Source organism: Gavia stellata, chromosome 13 (assembly GCF_030936135.1).
Source record: "Gavia stellata isolate bGavSte3 chromosome 13, bGavSte3.hap2, whole genome shotgun sequence".
NCBI classification, from domain to species: Eukaryota; Metazoa; Chordata; class Aves; order Gaviiformes; family Gaviidae; genus Gavia; species Gavia stellata.
In genome coordinates this window covers 15,206,009-15,229,673 of record NC_082606.1, presented here as the reverse complement: position 1 = coordinate 15,229,673, position 23,665 = coordinate 15,206,009, and the positions used below count along the sequence as shown (strand labels likewise).

Here is a 23,665-nt window from a genome sequence, read left to right as displayed (position 1 = left end):
GTAAAGCTGAATGTTCAGCTGTAGTTGGTACATATGGGTAAACTGATAAATGAAAAATTAAAAAAACAAGAGTTTCATTTCATTTTCTGGAACTTTATTGTTTATCCCAAGCAGTGACCTGTATATTATATCTGCACAACCTGTTGTGGAGTCAGTGTCCAACCCCCATTGCTGTCTTCATGCACATCTTTCATATCCCGAGGTACAGTAACAGAGTTGGCTTTTGGTGCTACGCTCATGAATGATAAAGACTTTTCCGTGCTGCCTCCCTACAAATGATAAATAGTTTGTTTGCGGTGTTGTACTTCTGCATGATGGGCTGGCAGCTAGTAGTTTTAGTTGGTAACACACATTTTTAAGCTGATCTCTGCCACTGCTTTCTGAAGACTTAACATGCTAATAGAGAGCATTACCATAGAAGTCCTTTGTTCTCTGACCCTTCAGTTTGAGGGTCAGCTTACATTTGCAGCTGTGTCCAGAAGCATCAGTACCTTGACCATCACTTTGCTTTTATTTTTAATTATTTCCTCTTGTCTTCCTGCATCCCTGTCTTGCTTTTTCCGTTTTTATAGTAAGATAAAGATGGTTTTAGTTTTCATAAGGTTTTTTGGGTGCAGTATTCCTGTGTCTTGTTTGTCTTCTCTGAGTAGCCTGTGGAGTATTTTTGATAAGCACAAAGTCATCTTTTGTTATCTTGTCCAAACCAAACTTAGTTTATCCTTCATTTTATTTTACCTGGAAAGGAATATGTGGACAATCCGGTGGCTGAGAATAATTATGAAATATCTGACTTCTTTGTAAGACAAGACACTGTCAACTGCAGCGTGAAGCTTGCTGGGTTGCTGAAGGTATTGAGGGCAAGGTGGGACTCCATATATTAATTCAGACTGTTTCCTTGTCAGGTCCAAGATTCTGTGCAAGACAGCAGTCCATCTACTGATGAGTTAGAGGGAAATGGAAAATTCTATCATATACTTAGCCAACAGTATTTTTCTGTGCATGAGGCCAAAACAAATGTCTTCTGATCTTTGTAAACAGGTAGTAGTCTTCCGTGGCAAAAGAGGGGTATTTCCATGATGCAAACTGTATGTGAATACCGTATGATTGTTTTTAGAGACAGCCATTTCAACTTGCACTGAAATTTTTGTAGAAGAATGCCCTCATGTAACAACCCTTCTTTCTAATTACAGACTGCAGGATTCTTAGGAACTGGAAATCCAGCAGAGAAGGCATTTGTGGTAGAATTAGGTGTTGAAGCTTACGGAGTTTTGAATCCAACAAAAAAAAAAAAAAAGAACAGAACTGAAAAAAGTAACAAAGAACAGACTGTGTTTGATTACAGGCTATAAACCTTAGCATGCAGTGCTTAAACATAGAGGAACAAATTTTCTAACAGGCTGGTGCTATTGTGTAAAGATGGATTTGAGCCAAACTCCCAGATTTGAAACCCCATGAACCTCAGTAGGCCCAGGCCAATCCTTGGCTTAGGTTCATCTCAAACATTGCAAGCACAGAAAAGGTGTTTGAACATTCACAGTAGCAACTGGAGATCCAAAAGGGGAAGGTTCATGCATGATCTGTGCACTATTTTCACACGCGAGGGGCATATCAGTGCCAATATGAACATTTGTCCCCTTGATCATTATGAGTGTGTTTTTAGAGCACCTTTGAAAACACGCTGCAGCGTAATGCGGAGGGAATGTTTCTGGCATGTATCCTCAGTACTTGAATCTGTTATCTCTTTAGTGGGAAGAGAATAAGTCATCTCTTTAGTGGGAAGAGCTTTATATGGCTTCTCTAATTTTACCCAAATAATTAATCTCTTGCACATTGTCCTCACCTCTGTGGTCCCCCCTGACAGCCCTGTCCTGTAACAACACCTGACATCAGGTTCCTGGGTTGCATGGTGGATTCCTGCTCAGAGGACAACTGGTTTATTACAGGTTTAAGCAATACTGCCTTCTGGATGGGGACTGTGGTGGGTAGATGTCAACAAATTGTCAATTATATGTAGATCAACCAGAGAGATTTGTGTGCTGGTTTTAATAAGCATTGTACTCATTTATTTGCTTTCTTTTTTGCAGCAGAGTAAACTCTGGTTTCCTCGGAGTTGTGCAGCTGCTGTAAATGGTAATAAGACAGCAGTGTCAGCCACAGTAGTGCTGTGATGGAGACACGCATCCTGCACTTGCTGTGTCTGAGGGTTGTGTCTGGAGCTGGAGAGGGGAAAAGTTTAACATGAAAATGAACTACATGCAATTACTAATTTATGGGGAAGCTCATAAGGGATCCAGCTGTTGGTGGTCCTGGGTCGTTCTGAAGAAACTAGAAGAAGAAATTAAAAAAATGCACATGTGCGCTATTCGGTTAGCAGAAGTTGTCAGAGCATCCTAGAATATTTCTTATTAATAAGAATATAATCGCCAACTTTTACATCTGGTGTACTTTGTATTTGTTTCCTGTGGAGAACCATAAATGAGCATTTATCACCGAGATAGAACAAGGTAGCAGCACCAGTGTAAAAGATGCAGGAACACATGGAGATATGAATATTTTATGGTTCTGTGACAGACCTATCATCAGAGCGTGCCACCTCCTTGAACCGACCTGTCTGTATGACACTGAGTTGCAATTTATGCCCGTTTGCTTGACTACAATGTGGGAGCTGCCAAGGTCCACAACATGAGCAGCTGCAGCAAACTGTAGATGATGTTAAAGCAGGTAGAAAATGATTTTGCAATTCCATGCTGGCTGAAGTAGAGTGGTGTAGGTCCATCCCCTTCTCAGAGTCAGATGTGGAGTCAGCCTGCGGAGAAGTGGCTGTGAGTTTTTTCTTGAGACTAGGTGACAATGCATTGTCGCAGTTGCAGATTGTCACAGCAATAAGAAGTCACGACAAATACTGTGGTACAACTCCAGCTTGTCCTGACTTCTGTTTTCTATCTCTCTGCACTTCTTTAGAATTATCTGGTAAAAGCTAAATGCTGTAAGTCTAGGTCTAGAAATGAAGATTTTTTTTGAGCAGTTAGCATGAAAATAAAAAGGGGTAACACTGTGTCCAGATTGCTATCATTAAACAGGAGAGCTCTCCAAACAGAAAGCTCGTAGTGGTGTGTACGCAATATTGAGGGCACACACAGGCTGCAAGGAATTTTTGGAGTATTATGCCATTCCTTTTCCAAAGCTAGCATTTACCTGGGCTGCATGGCCACATTGGTTACGTACAAGACGCACAGCGGGTTGTTTCCCAGTTTATTCTCCCAGATATGCTCTACACACCTGCCGACACCAATATCATTAACTTAACAGCTCCAGCAGGGATACAAGCCCTGGTATGCTGTGTCTTAGGAGATCCCTCATATCCCAGGGAGTGGACTGACAGGCTTGTTTGAGCTAAATTGAAAGCTTTGTTCTTAGTCTATTCAACTATATTTCTTCCTCTTTTTAATATAATTTGATCATAAACTTCTAATAACATATGAGCCACAAACTGTTTATTCTTTATCAAAGTCTGCACTGTATTGTCAGAGCTCTACAAGGTTAACACGTGCACAACAGGCTATTGAAACAAGCTGCTGGGAGAGCTTTGTCGTAATATCTATGTACCAAACATTTTTCTGACTCATACCCCAACATACCCACCGCAGTGATTTTGTAAGTCAGGGCAAAATTTAGACTGCTGTTTGTTATCTAGTACATATTTCTAAGACATTGCCAAACAAAAAGCTAAATTTAAAAACTATTACTTCTGTTGCCGAGGGTTCCAGACATGCCAAAGAAGCATGTGTCAGCAATTTTAGGCTTAGTGGCCACGTAGTTGTGAAGTATACTTATTTTTATAGATGCTCTTGGATGATAAAAACTGAGAAATTTCCATTAGCTGTTTGAGTTACATTTACTGTTACCATTGCTTTTTGATTATTAGTGTCACTTCAAGAATTTGTATTGGAATGGAAAAAAAAGCACATAGAAACTCTTCTTTTGCTTATGTGTGTCACAAAGTTATTGTGTCCAAAGAGAAAAATGCTTTTAATGGTTTGATTGGCTTGTTAGGCTTATATGGACAGCCATTGGGTCCTGCACATATATTCTCTCTTTATTTGCTTCATCATGTATTGCCTTAATTTGTGAGTGAGTTTGCCTCCTGCCTAATGATATTTTTTTTCTCTAAATTGAGTGATTAGTTGAGGGGATGGGGAAATAGATTGGGTTTGGATGTAGAAAATGAGGCAGAGACAGACTCTCTGATGCAGGGAAGGGAAGTGTGTTTGAACCTCAGATCCATCCTATATCATAGGATCAGCGTAACTGAGCTGGGAAATACTGTGGTATGATTTTTCTCAGCTCACACCTGAATTGTACATCTATATTAATATATAGCCCAGTGCGATGAATTGAAACGTCTTTAGGAATTGCTCCCAGGCTTGCTGACTTCTTAACAATCTGAGATATAACTTGGAGATACACCAAATGACACAGTCTGACCTTCTGTCGACAACGATGGCTTTCCTCCAGAAGTAGTTATCTTTAGTATACCTTAAGAATAAAATGCTACTGCCTAGTTAGTTCCTTATCTAAAATACTGATCTCTAAACTGTTTTGTAGTGATTTTATTCCCATTCAAGGATGGAAGTAAGTATTTTCAGTTAAAGTAATTCTGAAATTAATGTCTGGCAGTAGGATTATTTCAGAACTTAGTTTTTGGACAGAGACTTAAGTAAATCTGGGGAGGGAGACTTTGAATGTATTCTGCATGATTTCTTCAATTTAGGACAGGCAGAGTGTGGAATCTTACATTGCTGTAAACTTGGCTAGTTATATCACAGTAAAGACTTCGACTTATATAGTTTCAGTTATTGAAAGATACCCACCATCAGGTTTGCTGATGGCCGTGTGTCATCAGCACTGGTGGCTGTCATGTCATTGTCTAGCAGCTGTTCCACTGCATTTCTCTTGCCCACTGTCACTTTTGCAGCTGTATCCAGCCCTGAAGCATGGTGGATCTGGGCCAGTGATTCATTTCCAGTCTGTGTTACTAATGTGCAAGATTTTATCGTCATCTGTTAGCAATTGAGCTATAGATGCAAAAGTCCATTCTGTTAGTTCTTTGGTGATAAACAATTGGATTCTAGGTGATACCCTGTACCCTGCCATTGCTGATCTGAGCCCATCTGTAGGAATCACTGCCTTCTGTTTTGTATCAGGAGACTAGAAAGATTAATCTGTTACCACCTTGCTGCCTTTGTTTTTTAATAAAGACCTCTCCCAACTCACTGTAGGAGCATCAGCTCAGCGTTCCCTCCATCCTGTCCTCTCTTGAGATGACTTGGTTGCTGTCATCCCTTTTAAATGCTGTGGCTGTGGGGTGAGGTTTTGAAGTTTGTAGTCAGCTTAAGCTGATCAGCAGGGTCCAGCCGGGGAGCTTACATAGACTCATGTTGCCATGTGGTGAGTCAGATCATCAGACTGATCCGGCTGAAAATTAACTTTAAAAATATGCTGACATGTCAGTTTTTGATCAACTCTGAAAGGGCCCCACCACAAGTGCTGCTGTGACATATCCTGTATCTCATCACCAAGGAGAAAAGCTTAGTCGTATGTATTCCTCGACATCACTGCAGCCCTGAATATGTGAGGTGGTGTTATGGTGAGAGTGTTCTGGGTAGACACAAGAGCACAGGGAAAGAAGAGCAGCTGTCAGGGAAATGATGCATGTTGTTTTATCCACAGTTCTGGTAGAGTGGAGCGAGCAGATCAAGTCAAAAAGCTATGCTTTCTGTCTTTGTCTTCTCTGCCTCCAGACATTTGACCCTGCCTTGGAAGTTGGTTTTGGGCTAACTGAGAAAAGAGCCATCACTGTTGTGACTCAGAGTCAGCTTCGCTGAAATCGTGAGTTAAGCCAGCACGTAACCAATGTGAGACCAGGATCAAGATTTTTTTCTTAGGTCTTTTTTTTTCCCCTAAATGGGCTAATGGCATTTAGCTTATGAACTTACTGTCATCTTACTTTGTAGTAAATGGAATTAAATTTATGTACTGAACATCAGTTGCTCTCCCTGGCTTTTCTAGGACGAATCCTCGACTTGAAGACTGGAACAGTAAAGAAAGAGGGTCAGCAGTCCTCAATGAGAATGTGCATGGGATCAAGGCGCTCTTTCATTTGCAGGATGAGGTACTCATTTACTTGTATTCCTGTGATGGTTCCAGTCCCATCTCAGGTTACACTTCAGACATTTTGTTGCACTACTTTGACCTTGCTTAAAAAACAAAGCTGTAATGCCACACTCCCATTAAGCATTTCCAGAATGCTTTTGGAACTGGAGTAAAACTGAAACCTGTCTTGCTTTGTGATTAATGACAAAACAGCACCTCATTTGTGTGTTGCAGTTATTTTTATCAGTGTGGTGTGTAGGATGCTTTCCCCAGAGAACTTCATGACAACTTCACCCCTGGAATGTAAGCCATTGTATCTTCTAGTCAAATTACTCGAATCAATACTTTGGGAACAAAGCTTTCGCAAGTGTAATGAAAGCCCAACTCTGTGTATTTTTTCAGCAAACCAATAATATTAAAAGAATCTTGAAGACAAACAGGAATTCAGTTGCAAAATTGCCAGCTATGTAGGAATTAACCTAAGCCTGGTATGAGTTAACCAAATGTCAGCTGGGTGATGCTACATAAATGAGTAATTGTTAGAGGGTTTTTACTTTGCAATTTTTGCAACTTCTCCTGCATTGCTTGGGCTTCTTTAAAGAGATCTGCCTGCCCAGTGCTTCTGACTAGGGCTTGTGGGCACTTCTGTTGTTGTAGTGCTAACGGGATAAAATGCCTGTAGCTATTGCAATAAATTTCTCTCTATGTGGTTGGGGGGGGAACTACATAATTGCATCTGCAGCCTACATCCAATATATGTGTTGAAAACAGATGATGCAAAATTTGTTATGGAGTGAAACACACAAAGCAAAATACTTGACACATTAAAACAGATCCCTGTATTTTGGTTATGTGGTGGAATTCTTCCAGTCATGTGAGGAAGCTGAATGTATGTCTCTTGGGTGCCTTTGGAAGGGGTTTATATACTTCATACCTGCAAAATTAGACTTCAAAGCTGTAGCTCCTTTTCTGCCTTTAACTCGGGGGAAAGAAATACAGCCTGGCAGAGAGACATTTGGAACATTGGTTTTTCTTCTCCCAAGCTGCACATAGTGGTCATGTGAGGAAAACTTTTGTGCAAAGAAAACCAGGCCTCATGTCCTGTCTACAGTTGTTCCCCAGCTTTTAAAACAACATTTCAGATTGCAGTTATTTCCTAGCACCTCGATTCTGTAAACTCCAGTGCATGAGAGTAATTTTATACATGCCAGTAGCCCCATTGTTTTTGTAATTCTAAATCTTATTTTAATTGTTCATTCCTTCTCCTTGGCAGTGACTGGTATTACAAAAAAAATAAAAATTAAAAAAAAAAATCTTGTGGGAAGAATGAGCCTCAAATAATGTGAGCTTTCCTTGTGATTACTTCTTTCATTGTTATTGTTCTTTTTTCCATTAAAAGTGAACTGGTTTTACCCTTCAAACTGTTTACTTAGCTTCAAGTGGATTGTTAAAATAATACGGTTAGGCATAGTTAGAAATATCACAAAATATACATGGACAAGTGTTAAACAAAGTTACTTGATGGTGTAAATAGTTCGTTCTTGCAAACATTAGATTAGTATCTACTAACATTGTAGCTGGTGTATGGCCGTTGAAATGTTCTGTCCAGGGGAGCTACTGGAACACTGAGATTGTTTTGTGTGGATATTTGGGAGCCTTATTTATGCCTGACTTACAGTATCTAGTTTTCACCCTTGTTTTATAGTATTTTGAAGTGTATCTATTGTTTAGCCATTCTTGGAGTATCTATTTCAAGCAGTCTTTAGGTTTGGGGAGGCAGGAGGGAATCTTTTTATATCTCTTCTATTTTTCTTTATAAAATAAAGAAAATATTTGTAGCACACCCAAAAAGCTCAGCCTGTGGAAGCAGCAAATTCTAAGAAAACATGAATCTGGGACTTTCTGTCAGAAATAAATATCCATTATTGTCTTCTTGCATATACACTAATGAAGATCTTAAAAAGCATTTTCATCTTGGGTATTTATATTCATTTTTGAGCCATTTCAAATATGAATTTACTTTTAGGTGTGGAAATGCTCCTCTGGATCATTTACCTCTGAACAGAATAACCACCATGAGAAAAAGATACAGGTACTATTACTTAATTTATCACAACAATTAGTTGCCATAAGCACTCTCATTTTCCACTGGGCTAATGCTCATTCAAGGAGTACTACTTGGACAAACATCTGCATTAGCACATAGTGTAAAATAGCACTGGGTCTCAGGAGAAGAGAACTTGCCACCAAATTCAACTGTGGCAGAGTCACTGGGTCTTTTTGCAAAACTTTCTCAACTATTTCTCAGAGAAATATTGTGGAAAACAGGTATGGCTTGAGTAGCATTGTAATGGAGCTGGCATTGTACAGAACTCTAGGTTGACGGTTGGTTGTTTCTAAAATAACTTACAAATATCAGTAAATCATTTGTAGTCATAGTTTAAAAATATAAAGCTATTTTGCATGTCAATCAACATAATATTTTTGTGTTTCCTTTTCATTTAGGAATGGCCTTGGCCCAGTAAAAGAAGGTGAAGCACAGTATGCTGTTGTCCATTGCACTGGCTATATCAAGGCTTGGCCACCAGCAGGTGTGTTTCTATCTCATTTGAAGGCAGAGTGTGCTGCGCTACCTGCAAGACAGTTGAAAACCTGGCTCAGAATCCTTCACTGGTACAAAACCAGGCTGAATTTCAGTGGGGTAACCCATTCAGTCTCATATTGAGAAGCTTTTGATACCAAGGAATCAGCTGTTGTTACTCACTCAGGGCCTCCCCGTTTTTCCATGTGAAACCCTTCTCAATTTCATGGGCACGGAGAGCAGTGAAGTTGTTTGTAATGTGGGATTACAGCAGCTGCGGCCAAAATTTTTCAATCTGGTAAACCAAAATAAAAATGGCTTGATTTTAAGAAGGTAAACACAAAGCATTTGTACCTCTAGAAAACACCAACTAGTGCTTTTGTGTTTAAGTACTGAGTTGCAAGCACCTATGTATGAAAATGTGTAATTTCAATTTAGGTGCATAGGTCCTCCCTTCAAAGTGGTGGTATTAGTGGAGAATGTTCATTCTTTGTGATAAGTTCTGTTTTGAGGCTGTTTTTCTGGGAAACAAGTCTTGCCATATGCTTTGAACTGCAGAGAAAAACATTTACCTACTGTAACTCGGTATTACATATGGGAATATTTACCTTTGAAAAATTCAAAGAGGAGACAGTGGAGCTCATCCAGACATCACCATGAACTGGGTTAGTTGACCTTGGCATTTGCAGTTGTTGAAGAGGCTGTTTGCAATATGAGAGCGCGTGCTGGCATGAATCAAACCATGAGTTGTCCTGCCCTTTTGCGGTCATATACCACAAGCATAAATCACATTTATTTGGGGATTATAAATGCTAAGAGGTGGTTTGCACCAAGTCTGTACGGTGGTGTGCAGACACCAGCATGCGGATGTGAACTTCTTGTCATTTCCTGCTGAATTGCAGTTTTGGAAGAAGAGGAGAACCTCCCCTTTTGTTGCTAACAGTCTTTAATATACTTCAGTGTGCTGCAGGAGTCAAAATACTTCAATTTCATTTCTATCTCAAAAGAGTAGGAGTGCAGTGTGTGTAAATTGCTCTATAAAAATGAAAGGGGTTTTTTGTTTTCTTCAACAAAGAGATTAACTTTTCTATTGGTACTTCCAAACATAATTGAATTAAGTCTTGATTTATGGGACATCTCTTCAGAAAGATGTAGGTCAAATGAGATTTCTTTTAGCTCCTTGCGTAGCTTGAATGAAAAGCTTGCTGCGTGTTATGGGACGTTTAAAGAGTTCTAACCCTTCAGGGGTGTATGTTGCTGATGCAGAGCTGCAAACACATGAACTCGTGTCAGCGCTAGGTTATGACAGCCGTATATGACTTCCAGTTGCCATTTCTGCAGGGGAGCAGGCACTGCAGTGCAGGAGCATGGAATGAAAAGGATCTCTGGATCTTTTGAGTTCCCTGTTGCCAGGTATCCCGTTGTACATTCCAGTTTACATTAGTGAGGTGTTTTCCCTGTCTCCAGCTCTTCCAAAACCTCACTGCACTCCCATGCTTAGAAATCTCTCTAATTTCCAGTCCTCATTAGTTTATGGGAAGTTTATGCCAGTGTTTTCTTAGACTATATTGCACTGAAGATCAGGCAGGAGTTTTCCTGCTTTGTGTGTCTCTCTGGTGTTTTGGTGTGCTTCCAGAAGGAGGTCATATCCTGTCAGCCTTGACTTTGCAAAGTTAAACCAGCCCACTTCTAATTTCCACTCTCACAATGCATTCTCTTTTCTTTACCCTTGTGTCTTTTCTCTGCACTTGTTCACATTTTCACTTAACTTTTCAAAATGTGGGTCACCAGAACTCTACACTTTTGTCCAGATGAGACTGTAGTGATGTATAATGAAAATGGCATTTCCTGGCTTGACTGGCAGTATATGATATGGCATACTTCTCTTTTATATGGTGCATCCTGCTGGCATTGTTAATCACCTAATAGATGTATCAGACCGCCTTTTTCTCAGTTGTCAACTCAAAATCTTCCAGTTCATAGCAAAAATAGTTTTGAATTGTGTGATCTTTCAATTAGTAATACAAAGTTTCATCCCATTTCTGTTGCTGTAGTTTATGACTGTTATTAGTCCCCAAGTGCATGCTAATGCATTTAGTAATGTTGAATTTCATCCCATTTCTATTACTCCACTCCTCAAAATCACATGGTGCTCCCTTATGATATCCCAGCACTCCTCCACAATGGCTCCAAACTATAGCACAATCCTAAGGGAAGTTTTAGATTTTGACAGCCTTATGTGGAATTTCAGTGGTCTTTTATGTTACCATCCAAATTGTTACTGATCATAGTCATGCCTGAGTGCCTTTTTCAGGGCATATCAAACTGAATCGGGGCCTCTTTCATGAGTGTTTTTTTGCCCTCCCAGTCTTCCCCACTTTGTGTTGGTGATTGTCATGTATCCATTGACTTTCAGAGTTGAATGGGAATATCCATGGGCTGAATTGGTACCCAATACACTTGGGTAAATAAGTGGCAACATCACTGCATTTGTTCTCATTTCCAAGGGCAATTTAACTATAATCTGCAAAGCAAATGAAATAACTGCAGCAGTAATTGAATTTACTAAGGCTTTTCTACCCTGTAATAAAATTACTTTTGTTCAAATCAGCTAAAGAGTAGCAAGCCCGTGGCCTTTGCATCATCTCTGGATTCTTGGGAATAAATGGATTTGTGCTAAATCACAGCTGTTTAAAAATTCAGCTATGGAAAGGATCATTTTAATTTATTTTTCAGTTGCCAAGTGGACATTCTAATATGAACACCATATCATTTTCTTTCAGAGCATGCAGTGTGGCACGTGCTTTATACAACTAACACACAACACAGAAAAGATACTTTCATAAACAAAATAACAAATATTTAGCAAATGCACTTAATCTATACTTAATCTAATTTGTTTAGCACCTGGTATTTTCTCTTTCTGGGTTGTATTGCACTGTCTGTGGCCAATGTGTTAATTTTTTTAGTCCCACGCTGAGTATAACACAATCAATATTGGTAGAGAAATGCCAGACAATTGCTCTGTGATGGTTATTAGTGTGATAGACTGTCAGGTTTGACAATGCTGCTACTGTGAGTAATCTATGCTAAATCTCTTAAGTAATTCAAATACTATAAACAGGTGAAAACAAATGACAGCTGGCATCAGTATGGTGGCATATTTTAAGGTCTGGGGTTTTTTATTTTTCACAGATCTGAAGTAGAAAGCAAATTCTCAGGTAGTGGTCAGTGTGAAATCACTTTGCACATCTAGCCTGACTTTCTTATTTTTTTTTCCCTTATCGTTAATGGAACAGGAAGACTCGCTTATTGGCAGACTGTTCTTTTTCACTAACAAATGAGAGCGAAAACACAGGAAGCATCATGCCTCATCCTCCGCACAGAACTGAGCTCGGAGCATGCAGGACCCACAGGCAGCACCTGCCTCTCCCATGTTTCCTAACAATGTAGACCCAGGAGTGCTGCAGCCTGAGCTCTCTCTGTGTTCCCCTGGAAAAGGAGCTGTTTGGCTGTTCCCTTAACACAATGCGTTTGCCTCTGAGTCAGTGGGGCACAGAGAGGAGACCGAGCCGCTTTGAGGAGCACATCCGTTCAGGCTGGGTTTGTTAATTGTCCGTTCATTTTCCTCTATTGTGCCTGCAAGAGAAGGGTAAAACTAAGCTCAAGTACAAAACCTGGAATATGATACCTACGTGCTTATATCCCCATAAATTAAACGTTGGCCTCAGGTAATCTGGGTAAACTTTGTGTAGAAGTCAAAGGAAAAAGGAGACAGATATTCCAGATCAACGTTCCAACCAGTTACGTTGTTCTTTTCTTATGTGGAGTGTATGCTAGATTAAATACTGACAGTCCAGTGCTGGATTATTTTGAATGAGATAAAAAGACCCCATGTTTGAAACTGGCTGAGCACCAATTCCAGCCTTTGTCGCCCTGTTCCCGGTGAAGCAGCTTGTGATCCTTAGCCCAGACAATGCTTCAAGTTCGTAATCACTCACAAAACTGAGAAATGCTGACCTTCTCCTGATCATTCAGTTTTCAACTTAAGCAAGCGTTTGCTTGTCTTCTATTTTTTTCCCTTCTGAGCATCTCATTCCTGGAAGGGAATGAATCTTATGTGGTCCATATGATATTTTCCTAATAGTTTTTTTTTCATGCCATAACAATTAATGGAAAATATTTGGTGGAGAGAGAAGATACACTCTGTCAGGATGTTGCTGGTTTTCTGTAAATCAAAGCCAGGACCTGCAGAAAAACACGTCGTGAAGAAAAGGCTTAGCTAGATACTTATTTCGAAAACTTCAAATAGAAAGTTCCAGAATAATGTTAAATTCAAATAATGTTGAAATATTTTTTTTCTCTTTCGTTTTTTATCTTAAAAAAGAAACATTTTAGTCTTCCAAGTCAGACTTACGGTAACGTCTTAACCACAGCATGCCAAAGCTGTTAGGTTATTTTAAAGTTTTGGCCAGAATCTGGACGTTTGTGCAAAGTACTCCCTCTTCCAATACAAAACAAAATAGTTGCTTGAATATTCTTTGCAGTGCTGTAATTTTTAAGGCTTTTCTTTTAAAAAAAAAATAAATTAGTTTTTGTTGGGATTTTTCACGAGATTTTTCCTTGGTATGCTGTAAACATCCACAGCCCTTTTTTGTGAAAGCCTTTTTCCATTGTTGTGTATATGGGAGATAAAGTCACAGAGTGCAGTTTCATGCAGAGGCATGTAACTATCAGAAATGGTTTTGATGGAGATAGGCATTAACAGGGGATTGCTAGTGACCACTGGGCACTTAAATTACGTCCTTCTAAAGACTCATAAATAGTTTATTTTTGAGTGCAGTGAAGTAAAACCACAAATCCACTAACACTGTTCTGTGCCTCGCAGAAAATATGGGGCAGAAGGATAGAGAAAGAAGGCAGAAAATGAAGCTGTTCTGTTGTTAGAGCCAACTGGAAGCTCATTGGGAAAGCTAAAAAGTTCCTTATGTCCACACAAACACATGCCGTTACCCTGTGGGAAACTGTTTGCTGGCATAAAGGACACTTGGAAATTAAATATAACCTCTAACGGCACAGCATTCTATTTGTGATGCTCGGTTGCAGGCTTAGCTTTGCAAATTGTTGATGTTAACTTGAACAAGCATAGCACTATATTTATTATTCAAGAGGAGCATATATTTGGTGTTGAGAAATAAAGCCTCTCTCAGGGTTACACATAAAGAATGTGAATAACTAATGTGTGTTTATTTTGTTGATGCCTCCTAAAGATCAGTTTCATGGCTGCTTTCCTGGAGGCTTTTGCACCTTTTCTCGGAGATACCGATGGTACTTAGTGATGTTAAGGAGCAGTATTACATTATGTTAAGAGCTGGACAAACCGGTATTAAGCGCAGTACATATGTCTTTATTTATCTGTGCGTATTGGAGTATGTTCAATGGGAAGTATGCTAAAGCAAAAGTAAGTCTCTCTACAAATGCATCTCATGTATAAGCTCACCCACAGTTGAAACTTTGTAACTATCAGCAAGAGAGTAAAGAAAACAATTTCCCTCTATGGAATACTGTCAGTAATAGCACCCACACTGCAGTCCAGCAGACAATCATTTTGGCTTATTTTTACTCTAGGCACTTTTAGGGAAGGGTTAGCAATTCACTGGGTCACGTATTGATTAATTCCAGGAAGATTGTTTTTTATTCATAGGGTGTCTTGTGGGATAACACAACTAATACATTTTCGAGTGTGTTACATAGATGAAATGTAATCCATCTTGGGAAAAAAAAAAAAAAAGGTGAAAATTAGAACAACAGCCTCCCTTGCCAACAGAGTGACATCAAAAATGGTGTTTCTTAGCTAGGCTTAATTTTGGAGATTGTTTATGTTGCTTTGAGTTTATTTGGGCAGTAGCAAGCATGGACCAAGTTCCTAAAAAGGAAAGCGTCGTTGAAAACTGCAGAAAAAAGATTATGCGAGGTGGAAGCCGTCCAGCTGAGTATCTTTGCTGTCCTTTGCAATACACTGTGCTGCTAAGGAAACAACTGAAAAAACTTTTCAAGTCAAGGGAAAATGCTTTAAATTTGTCCTTCTCAAATGGAAAACTCCATTTTAAAGGGACCTTTTGGTTAAGGTTATCCAACTAGAATGCCTAGAATTATTTCCTTAAAACAGCACTTAAGCCCCTGTGTTTATGTGGCCTAATTCTCAGAAGTACCAGGCATCCACCAAGAAAATCCTCGGAAGGTGGTAGGACTTAGAATCACTCACCATCTTTGAAATCAGACCACCTGTACCCAGCTGTCTGAATGTAACCATTCCTGCTTCAGGCACCAGCTTTTCAAATGTTTGTTCTTTTGGCTGACAGTTGAATTTGCAGGTGTACCCTGGTGCGGAGTTCAGGACTGAGGAGTGAGAGACTCCATCTCCTGGAGGGATGCAGGCCCTGCTGCTGTCTTCCAGCCAAAGTGTTAGGTCAACTCTTCTGCTGCTCTGGTGCTTTCTTTCCTCCCATGGTTGTTTTTGTACACTGCTGCATTTCTTTTGCAGCAGAGTCAGCATCCTTGTGCTCCATCCTGAACTGCTGCATCATTTAATTTCTCTTGCGCTTAGTTCATACCTCTGGTCACCACTTTGTAAGGTGAAACTGCTGGATTCCAGTTACCATCCCCTGCAAAACGCACACAATTCTCAGTTAACCATTTTCTACCGATTTAGGATTAAAATTGCTCATGTGGAGGAGTCTAGGTTTAGTTTTGGGAGCTCACCCCTCTGGGCACCCCACATGTATGTGAGCAGACAGCAGCCATGTGTCTGCCAAAATTTTGTCTAAAGCAGACACAATTTTGAATAGATATATTTGCTGCTGCTTTTTCAGGGTAATTTTCTCTCTTTTTCTCAAGAGGCAGCCAAGTTCAGGTCCTTTGCCTATTGGAACTGTTGTTAGCTAATTACTAAGTCTTGTATTGAAGAAATAACTGTGTGTAAACACAGCAAGGAAAGAAAACAAAATAATTCTGTAATATGAATCTCTTAACTGTAATTTCATGTCAGTGGTTTATGCTCTCCGTGGTATGCTGGTGTCTCAGAGCATGGGGCTTAGTTGTGTTTGGGCTCTTGTTTGTAGTTTGCCTGGTGTGTAACAGAAAAAAGATTGGAATAGCGATGTGTGAAATACCAAAACAATGCTTTATAATTTAACTGCTTGAAGGATAAACTGATAAACTGCAGGCAGTGCAGAACAGTCCCCCAGGGAAGGTAAATGCAGGTGGTCTTCATTTCAAGGATGTTCTAAATCAAGTGAAGGATCTCCAGTGAAAGTTTGAGTCCCTAGTAACCCGCAGAGGGACCTTTATCAGAAGCACAAAATAATGATTAACTGAAAAATAACATGTGTCAATTCCTTCCAATGTTATTTTTATCTTATGTGTGTAATGATTGATTTCTTAAAATGTACTTGTAAGGTCACTTACTGCCACCTTGATCTTCTCATACAGCTTCTAAGAAGCCATTTCAGAGGACTAGCCTGGTGTTTGGTGAGGGATATCACATAGGTTTAGAAGCTAAGGAGTTATTTAGGGCCAGATTTGTATCTCTGGATTGCAAGATCATTGTGTGGAAGAAAAGGGTTTTTTGCCCACCTCTTGTAGTGTGTGACGTTGAAATTTCTACTGCACCTCAATTTCCCACTTGTTAGAAGGGACAATAATGTCCCTCCTTCGTAAAGCTCTTGAGATCCCCTGATAAAATCCTAGTTATCTGTCAGTGGCTGCAAGTTAAGTTAGGCGCCCCAAATTGTGAATTCCATTGCAAATAAAGTTTGAGTATATTATACAAAAATACAGGGTTTTTTCTTTCACACTTTGTATATTTTATTTTGTTATATAGCTCAGTGGGAACTGAAAAATACCTGTAGAGTGCTATTTAGAAACTGATTGTCAGATAGGATTCAATTATTTTGATACAAAATAACTTCCTTCAGAGACTACTTCAGTTCATTCTGCAGCATTTATAGTCATTTTTCAGAAGCGTCATTTAAGAAAGTTGTATACTGTCATCCTCTGCAGTCCAAAGATTGTCTTACATTGGGAATTACAAATTTTGAAAATAAGGTGGTGGTTGTTTCATAATTGATAGCTGCTTTGCAATTAATTTCATTAATGCTTTAAAGCACCTTTTAAGTGATTCACTGCCTGTTGTGACTGAATTCCTTGAAAAGCCTTATGAAAGAGTTTACAGATCACTTAAAATAAGTCAGCAGGGTCACTCTTGGAAGATGTTTTTTCAAGTGCTTTATAGGAAATTGGTATCTCAAAACTGGAGTTGGGAAATAGCCTTAACTAAAGGCCTAGCCAACTAGCAAGTAAACAGAGCTAATCTGAAGGATCCTATTTGTGAAACACTGAGATGGAAAACAGTACACATGTATGTTTTGAAATTATTCCTGTTTATAATAGTTACTCCTGTTACACAACTGCAACAAGCACTGTTAGCAAGGCATCCGCATTTTTTCAGTCTTTCAAAGTAATGACCCAGATTTAGTCCATTATAGAAAAAAGTGAAACCAGCTGTTAAATATGAGCACGAAGTTAACGAGGAATTTAGGCTGTGCCTGGTTTTAAGCCTCATTATAATATATTATCCACAAAGAAAACTGAACATAGTGTGCATTCACTGAACATATTAAGTGACCACATGGTTCTGGTAACATGCTGTGGAGAAGTACTCATGGAAATGTTATTGTCCATCTCAGTGTATAATGGAATTTTTGTATCTGCTTTGTCTTTGGCAGCAAAAATAGCTGCTGTGGGTACTGCATATGCGTGTGAGGTATGTAGGATCAAGCACGACTGAGAAAGATCAGCTGATCTGAACCCAGAGATAATGCATTAATAAGGCAATAAGGTTATTTTGTATGATTTAGGGCATCTAGACTAGTATAGAACCAGGCCAGCAGTGTCTCTGCTCTTCCCAGTTTACTAATTGTAACAGTATTTGTTATCATTTACTTTAGGAATGACTATACCAGAAGAAGACGCTGATGTGGGACAAGGTAGTAAATATTGCCTCGTGGCAATAGGAAGGCTTCAGGTAATGCCAGTCTTTCCTTATACAAACTACTTCTGAAAGTGTAATCAGTGTTGTGGTTTAATTGTAAAGGATTTGCACAAAGTTCTGGTGCTAGACTGTATCTTCTAACATGCCTACAAAATACAAAGTGCCTTGATGTCAATGTGCAGCCAGTGACTTTTAGAATCATAGAATGGTTTGGGTTGGAAGGGACCTTAAAGATCACCTAGTTCCAACCCCACTGCCATGGGCAGGACTCATTTAGAACATGTCAACAGAGCAAAATGAAAATGTTATTTTGGTGCATATGTGTATTTAACCCAACAACAGCGGCAAAGTTTCTCCTGGAGCATGAGCGTGTACAGACCTGCTATTCTCTAGGGTGCATAGGACTGGGATATTCTAGATTGTGAGAATTGTGTGAGTACAGGTGCTGCAGATGGTAGATTAAAGTGGCTCCCAAAGCCAGTGATATGCTGCCTGCTATTCTTTCATTCGTTCTCTCTCTCTGGCTAATCAGCTACTTGAGAAACTGTGATTGCAGGAGTTATTCTGAAAATGGTAAAGATAAGGCAGTCAAGAGGCACTTCTCAAATGATAGCTTTAATTCTCAGCGTATATTGTAGTGTGCATTCAGATGTGATGTCAGCCAAAGGAATAGTGAGAATAAAATTTTGCTTGCTTTTTGTCCAGACAGTTGCAACTGACTTTTTACATTTTTCTCCTTTGTCCATTGCTGACAAGAGTTCTGAGCAGGAGCTAGAGCAGTCGTGGTGAGTCTCCTTCACCGCAGCAGGGAAGCTCATTTTTATCTTCCCAGTCTGGGAATTCTGCCATGGGTGAACATGTTTGAGCCTCCTGCATGATCTCCTGTTGGCCTACACTTGTTGCCATCTGCTAGGATGGCATTGCTCCTTCTTACAAGGTAGATTGAGCCTTTCATTAGAGCACAGGTGCCAAACCTGTCTTATTTGAGGTGAACAGCCTTCACGTTACTGCAAGTGTTAGCACTTCTGCAGAGCGTGTCTCCATTGTGATGGCAGAGCTACGGAAGTATTGCATGATGTTTTTTAGGTTAATCATTCTTTTATAATCAAGGGTAATATATTCCACTGATGGAGAGAAGGAAGTTATGGGGATTCATATGTTACAGCTGCCAAAAAAAGATGATTTCCGAGAAAATCACTTTAGTAACATGTTGAGTGTCAAAACATCTGTTATGTTAGAAGAGCCAGCAGGGTACGTGAGGGAGGGCAAGAGGAGGCTCTGTGGATGGGTTTAATCACAAAGGAGTCAAGGTGGACAAATGAAAAACTCTGCTCTGTAACAGCAAATTGAAGTCTTGCATACAGTTAACTGGCTAATCTGCTTCAAGACAGCAAAAAAATGAGATTTTGCTCTTTTTGCATTGGGACCTTGTTAACAGAGATAGCTCTGGAAGTTGTAAGAAAAACAATGGTCTCATTTGTAGCCCAAGTAGAAATGAATGCATATGAAATGACCTGATTGCACAGGTTTCAGACAGAGAGCTGGAAATGAATCGTTCCCTCTGATGAGACTTGAGCAGCACTTATAGGAGAACTGTGTTTTTTCATTATGAGCAGCCATGTGCTGGCCTAATGTCATCTACCTCAACCTCTGGAGAACTTTGTTCAGGTTCTCTGGGTGTTTCAGGTGAAGTTCATCTCACGTGAAAGTTGAGTGTTTAGTCTGAGCTGGTCCTGTAGATATGTCTACAGGTAATGAGTTGGCCTCTTCTAGAGTTGACCTTCCTATCTTAAAATAGGTAGACTGAATTGTCCTCTGCAAGTCTCTCATTCTTGGTTGACAAAGGTAGGAACCAAAATGCCTAACTTTAATGTGGTACCACAAAGTGAGATAAATTCAGCTGTACGTATATCCTTGCTATATCCCTCCTTCTTGGGAACTTCTGGTGTATTTGTTTTCCTGTTGTGCTGTTAAGCCTAAGTAGGTGCCTTGGGGTGAGATATTTGCCCTGCAAACTAGACTAAAGGCTGTTCTATGTCTTTTATCTTTGCTGGTTTTTTATTTATGACTTCTTCAGTAATTAGCACTCTGCCAGCAGATTTTGTTCTTTAGCTACGTAATCAAACTAGACTTAAGGTGACTGTTCTGTGGACTAAATGCTGTGGACTTCATTGGTCGTAGGTAACCAGCTCTCCAGTGTGCATGGACATGAATGGCATGTCGGTCCCAACTGAGTTCTTGTCTAGGCACAACTCTGATGGAGTCATCACCTTCGTTGACCCAAGGTGCATCAGCGTCATTGGTTACCAGCCCCAGGTCAGTGAGTTGCTGTAAATATGGAGACTGGTTAGAGCTAATGAAGAAAATTCTACTTGTGCATTAATATCAAAAGCAGCAAAATATGAAATATTTGTAGCTGATAATTCGTATGTCATGCACTAAGTGCTGTTCATTTTTCTTTGCTGTCCACGCCTCTGTAAAATTTACAGTTTTCCCTTTTGTTACATGGGGTATGTTTTTATACCTTTTTAGATCCCATTAGAATTCTAACAGCAAGATGCTTTAAACTTTGCACAGCTTTCCAGCGAAGACATTTCTGTGATAGAAAGTTAACAGTTCTTGGAGAGAGTTTTAGTCCTGTAGATCTTTACTTCTGCCAATCTATTTAACACTAAGCAAACATCATTTATGGCATCTATTTTTCTTTAGGCTTACATCTGCTCCTCTGAATAGGAGGCTAGTCACAGAACTGAGTAGAATAGTAAATGAACTCCCGACTACCACAACTGCCCCTCAGATATCTCTCAACAGTTGCAGTTTAGAAGCAAAAATAATTTCTTGCTCATTTGTTTTTCCCATTTATTTTGATTTTACCTAGCTTTATAATAACTTTTTACAAAAATTAGTGCCATAAGATGAGCTGTAGTAGAGGATGTGAGTCTTTTCAAGACACCATTTCATAGGTATTAAAAAAATCACTTAAAATTTGTTTGTAAATAAATATATCTATGCAACAGTGCAAATATAATGTGTGACATGATGCCTACAAACCTTGTTTGTATGATTTATCCCCCATCAACTGAGTAGTCCCATTAAGGGTGGTAGATCTAGTGCTGCAAGGTTTACTTGCAGATCTGCACGTGGATTTGTGTTGTGGTCTGGGTTTTTCACACAGCTTTATGTTTTATTCTAGGATCTTCTGGGGAAAGATATTTTAGAATTCTGCCATCCTGAAGATCAAAGCCATCTGAGGGAGAGTTTCCAACAGGTGCTGCATCCTGCTCCTTTTCTTCTGCCATTTATTATTTTTGTTACTATTTTGTTCAGAGAAGTAGCTTTTATTTTTCATTTCAAGGTATTTTTCTGTTATGCAGAAGGAGTAGCAAGATACGAAACAATTTGTTGATCAGTTACTAATCAGTTAAGCTGCATAAATTGTAGTTTAAACTGCCACATCTGTTTGCTGTGTTTTCAGAAATAAGTCACCTAGTTATACATTTTGTTTTCTTTTTACAAAAAATTAAATGAGTGTTCACTGCACAGTTAGAGCTGTTTTGGAGATGTCTGTGTAGATTCTGCTATGTTAAGTGATAACCGAAAGTATTTACCTTCCAAGGTGGACTGTTGATTTGAAAATAGTTACACTCCTCTGTGATGCTGGATTGTTTATGACCTAAATTCTCTGCTAGCATAGATGACATGCTTCATACTTTAGTGGAGTTAACACCACTTTACATCAATAGAGAATTTGGCCCTTCTCCCTGCTAGGAATTTAAATACAGACAGAAGTAACAAAAGAAATACAACGTATGGAAAGAGTTACTGATCTGGATTCGTTTTTATAGTGGGCCATGTTTACATCAGCTATATCAAAGGCATTTATTCCGTCATAGAGCTTATTGTTTCAAATTGATCTGGGAAATACGGTAGGAGTGCAGAAGGCTTGGGGAAAGCTTGTTGCTGGTCTTTTCAGTGCCTTCCCTACTGCACTAGAAAGCGCAGTGTAGTATGTTTAACCGATTACTAAGGTTCAGATGATTTAAGTGGTTCCAGATTTTCTCACAACAGCCTATAGCTCAACTAAGTTTTGTTGATCCATCTTGCGTTGGATGCTGAGATGTATTTTCAGCTGTGAAATGTGGATATGAAGTGACTTCTAAAATAATTTGTATAGCCAACTATTTATTCAGGCATGGCATGCAAAAATGGAGCTTGAAAAGCCTCTCTGCGGAAAACAGCTAAATGCTGTTCTGTGTCCATAGACTAGATTGTGAAACTGAGGTTATGGTCTCTACAGAAGTGTTTGAGATAGTGAGAAATAGCTCAAGAGTACTGATATTTTACACTAACCCCTCCCTCAAGCGGAGACTACCAACCCCACTGCTGAGCTAGCAGAAAAGACTGTGTGAGCACACTTCATCCACTTCATGCCCCTTGAATGGACTGAGTTACAACAGCAGCTAAAGACCTTTTAAAATCAAGCCTATGAGACTTAGATGCTTGAAATAGGTCACCACACCCAATCATCTTCTCTGCCCCACCTCGGTTGCCGGTGTGATGCTGCAGCTGAACCTACCAAATGGGTAGCTGTCACCAGGAGTCAGGTCCCAGTCCCCCTCTTCTCTCCTCCCTGACGCCCTCCCCACCCTTCCTACTGTCCTGATACTAGCACAGATGAACTTGCCGGGTAGGTTAGCTAAGGGGCTAATTGCTTTTGCACGGGACTAGCTTTCAGCTGGTTCAGCTCCCTGAACTTGTGCCTGATCGCATCAGTGGCGCAAGAAGAGCAGAGAGAATGCATATGCTGTTTTTCACTAATGCCCGAATGATTGATTCCACTAATTTATCCAAGAGACAATGACAGAGAGCTGCTGGATAATAACCTGTCAAACATCCGTCTCTGAAGTGATTGCCTGGGGCTCAGAAGGGCTGACTAACTAAGTTCAAGTTAATGACTTGGTCCTCACTGTGTTCACTGAGAGGGAGATCAGGCTGTGGGAGGCTGCCAGTGTATCCCTGAACTCAGTTGCTGGGGATTTCACTGTCACTACTCACTATTAGGCATGTGCATAATGATTTGCTAGATCAGGGACCTACATGATTTGCTTAAGGACATGCAAAAAGACAGCAAGAAAAAAAATGCAGATTAGAAGTGAAAGTTCCTGTTCACTCAGCCCGTGTCCAATCTATGAAAATATTGTGCTGTTTCTTTAGTAGGCAATTCCTTTTTCGGTATATTTTTGTTCAGTACAGTAGCAGTATGATTGGAGCTGTTATTTCAATCATGCAATAGAAGACTGAAGTAAACAGTTAAGCTATGCACCAGGTGGTTTTTATTTCCAAAGAATGTAAGAAAGTAAAGGTTAAACATTAGCTTTGAAATTTTTTGTGCTATCTTGTTTGTGTGCACTGTTTTAAGACAGTTCAGGATTTTCCCACCAGTGATCTCTATGCTTCATATATTATTACAGTATTAGTGTTTGCTTGATTCAGACTTCAGGACAATAGATCACTACAGTTTGTTTTATTATTGTTAGTTTGGCCTTAGAAATCCCTTCATTAAAAAGGTAACCGTGATTTCCAATAAACTTTTATTTCTGAAACCCTCTGAAAACTTGACATTTCTAATTTGCTGACAGTATCAGAACCAGGTTGGTGCATAACAGAGGAGGGAGGGTGGGTTTTGCAATTTTTGGTCAATTGCCAGTATCTATCTCAAAGCTTTTACTTCCTTGGGAAGATAAATTCATTCATCAGGGTGGGAAAATCAGGCCAGAATAAGATAGTCTCAAGGCCAAGATCAACAAATACAGTTTAGTATCAAAGGATCCAGAATACAGTTATTTGATATCCAGTAGGATGCTATTCAGATTGGACAC

General features: G+C 39.6%; 1 protein-coding gene across 1 annotated transcript in view; it reads left to right on the top strand.

Moving 5' to 3' along the window:
* ARNT2 (aryl hydrocarbon receptor nuclear translocator 2) overlaps positions 1 to 23,665 on the top strand; it is a 77,882-nt gene that overhangs the window by 28,723 nt on the left and 25,494 nt on the right. The window contains exons 5-10 of the mRNA XM_059823840.1: positions 6,070 to 6,172; positions 8,180 to 8,245; positions 8,659 to 8,744; positions 17,743 to 17,819; positions 19,968 to 20,102; positions 20,980 to 21,054. Coding sequence (XP_059679823.1) covers positions 6,070 to 6,172; positions 8,180 to 8,245; positions 8,659 to 8,744; positions 17,743 to 17,819; positions 19,968 to 20,102; positions 20,980 to 21,054 — 542 coding nt within the window. The remainder of the gene's footprint in view (positions 1 to 6,069; positions 6,173 to 8,179; positions 8,246 to 8,658; positions 8,745 to 17,742; positions 17,820 to 19,967; positions 20,103 to 20,979; positions 21,055 to 23,665) is intronic.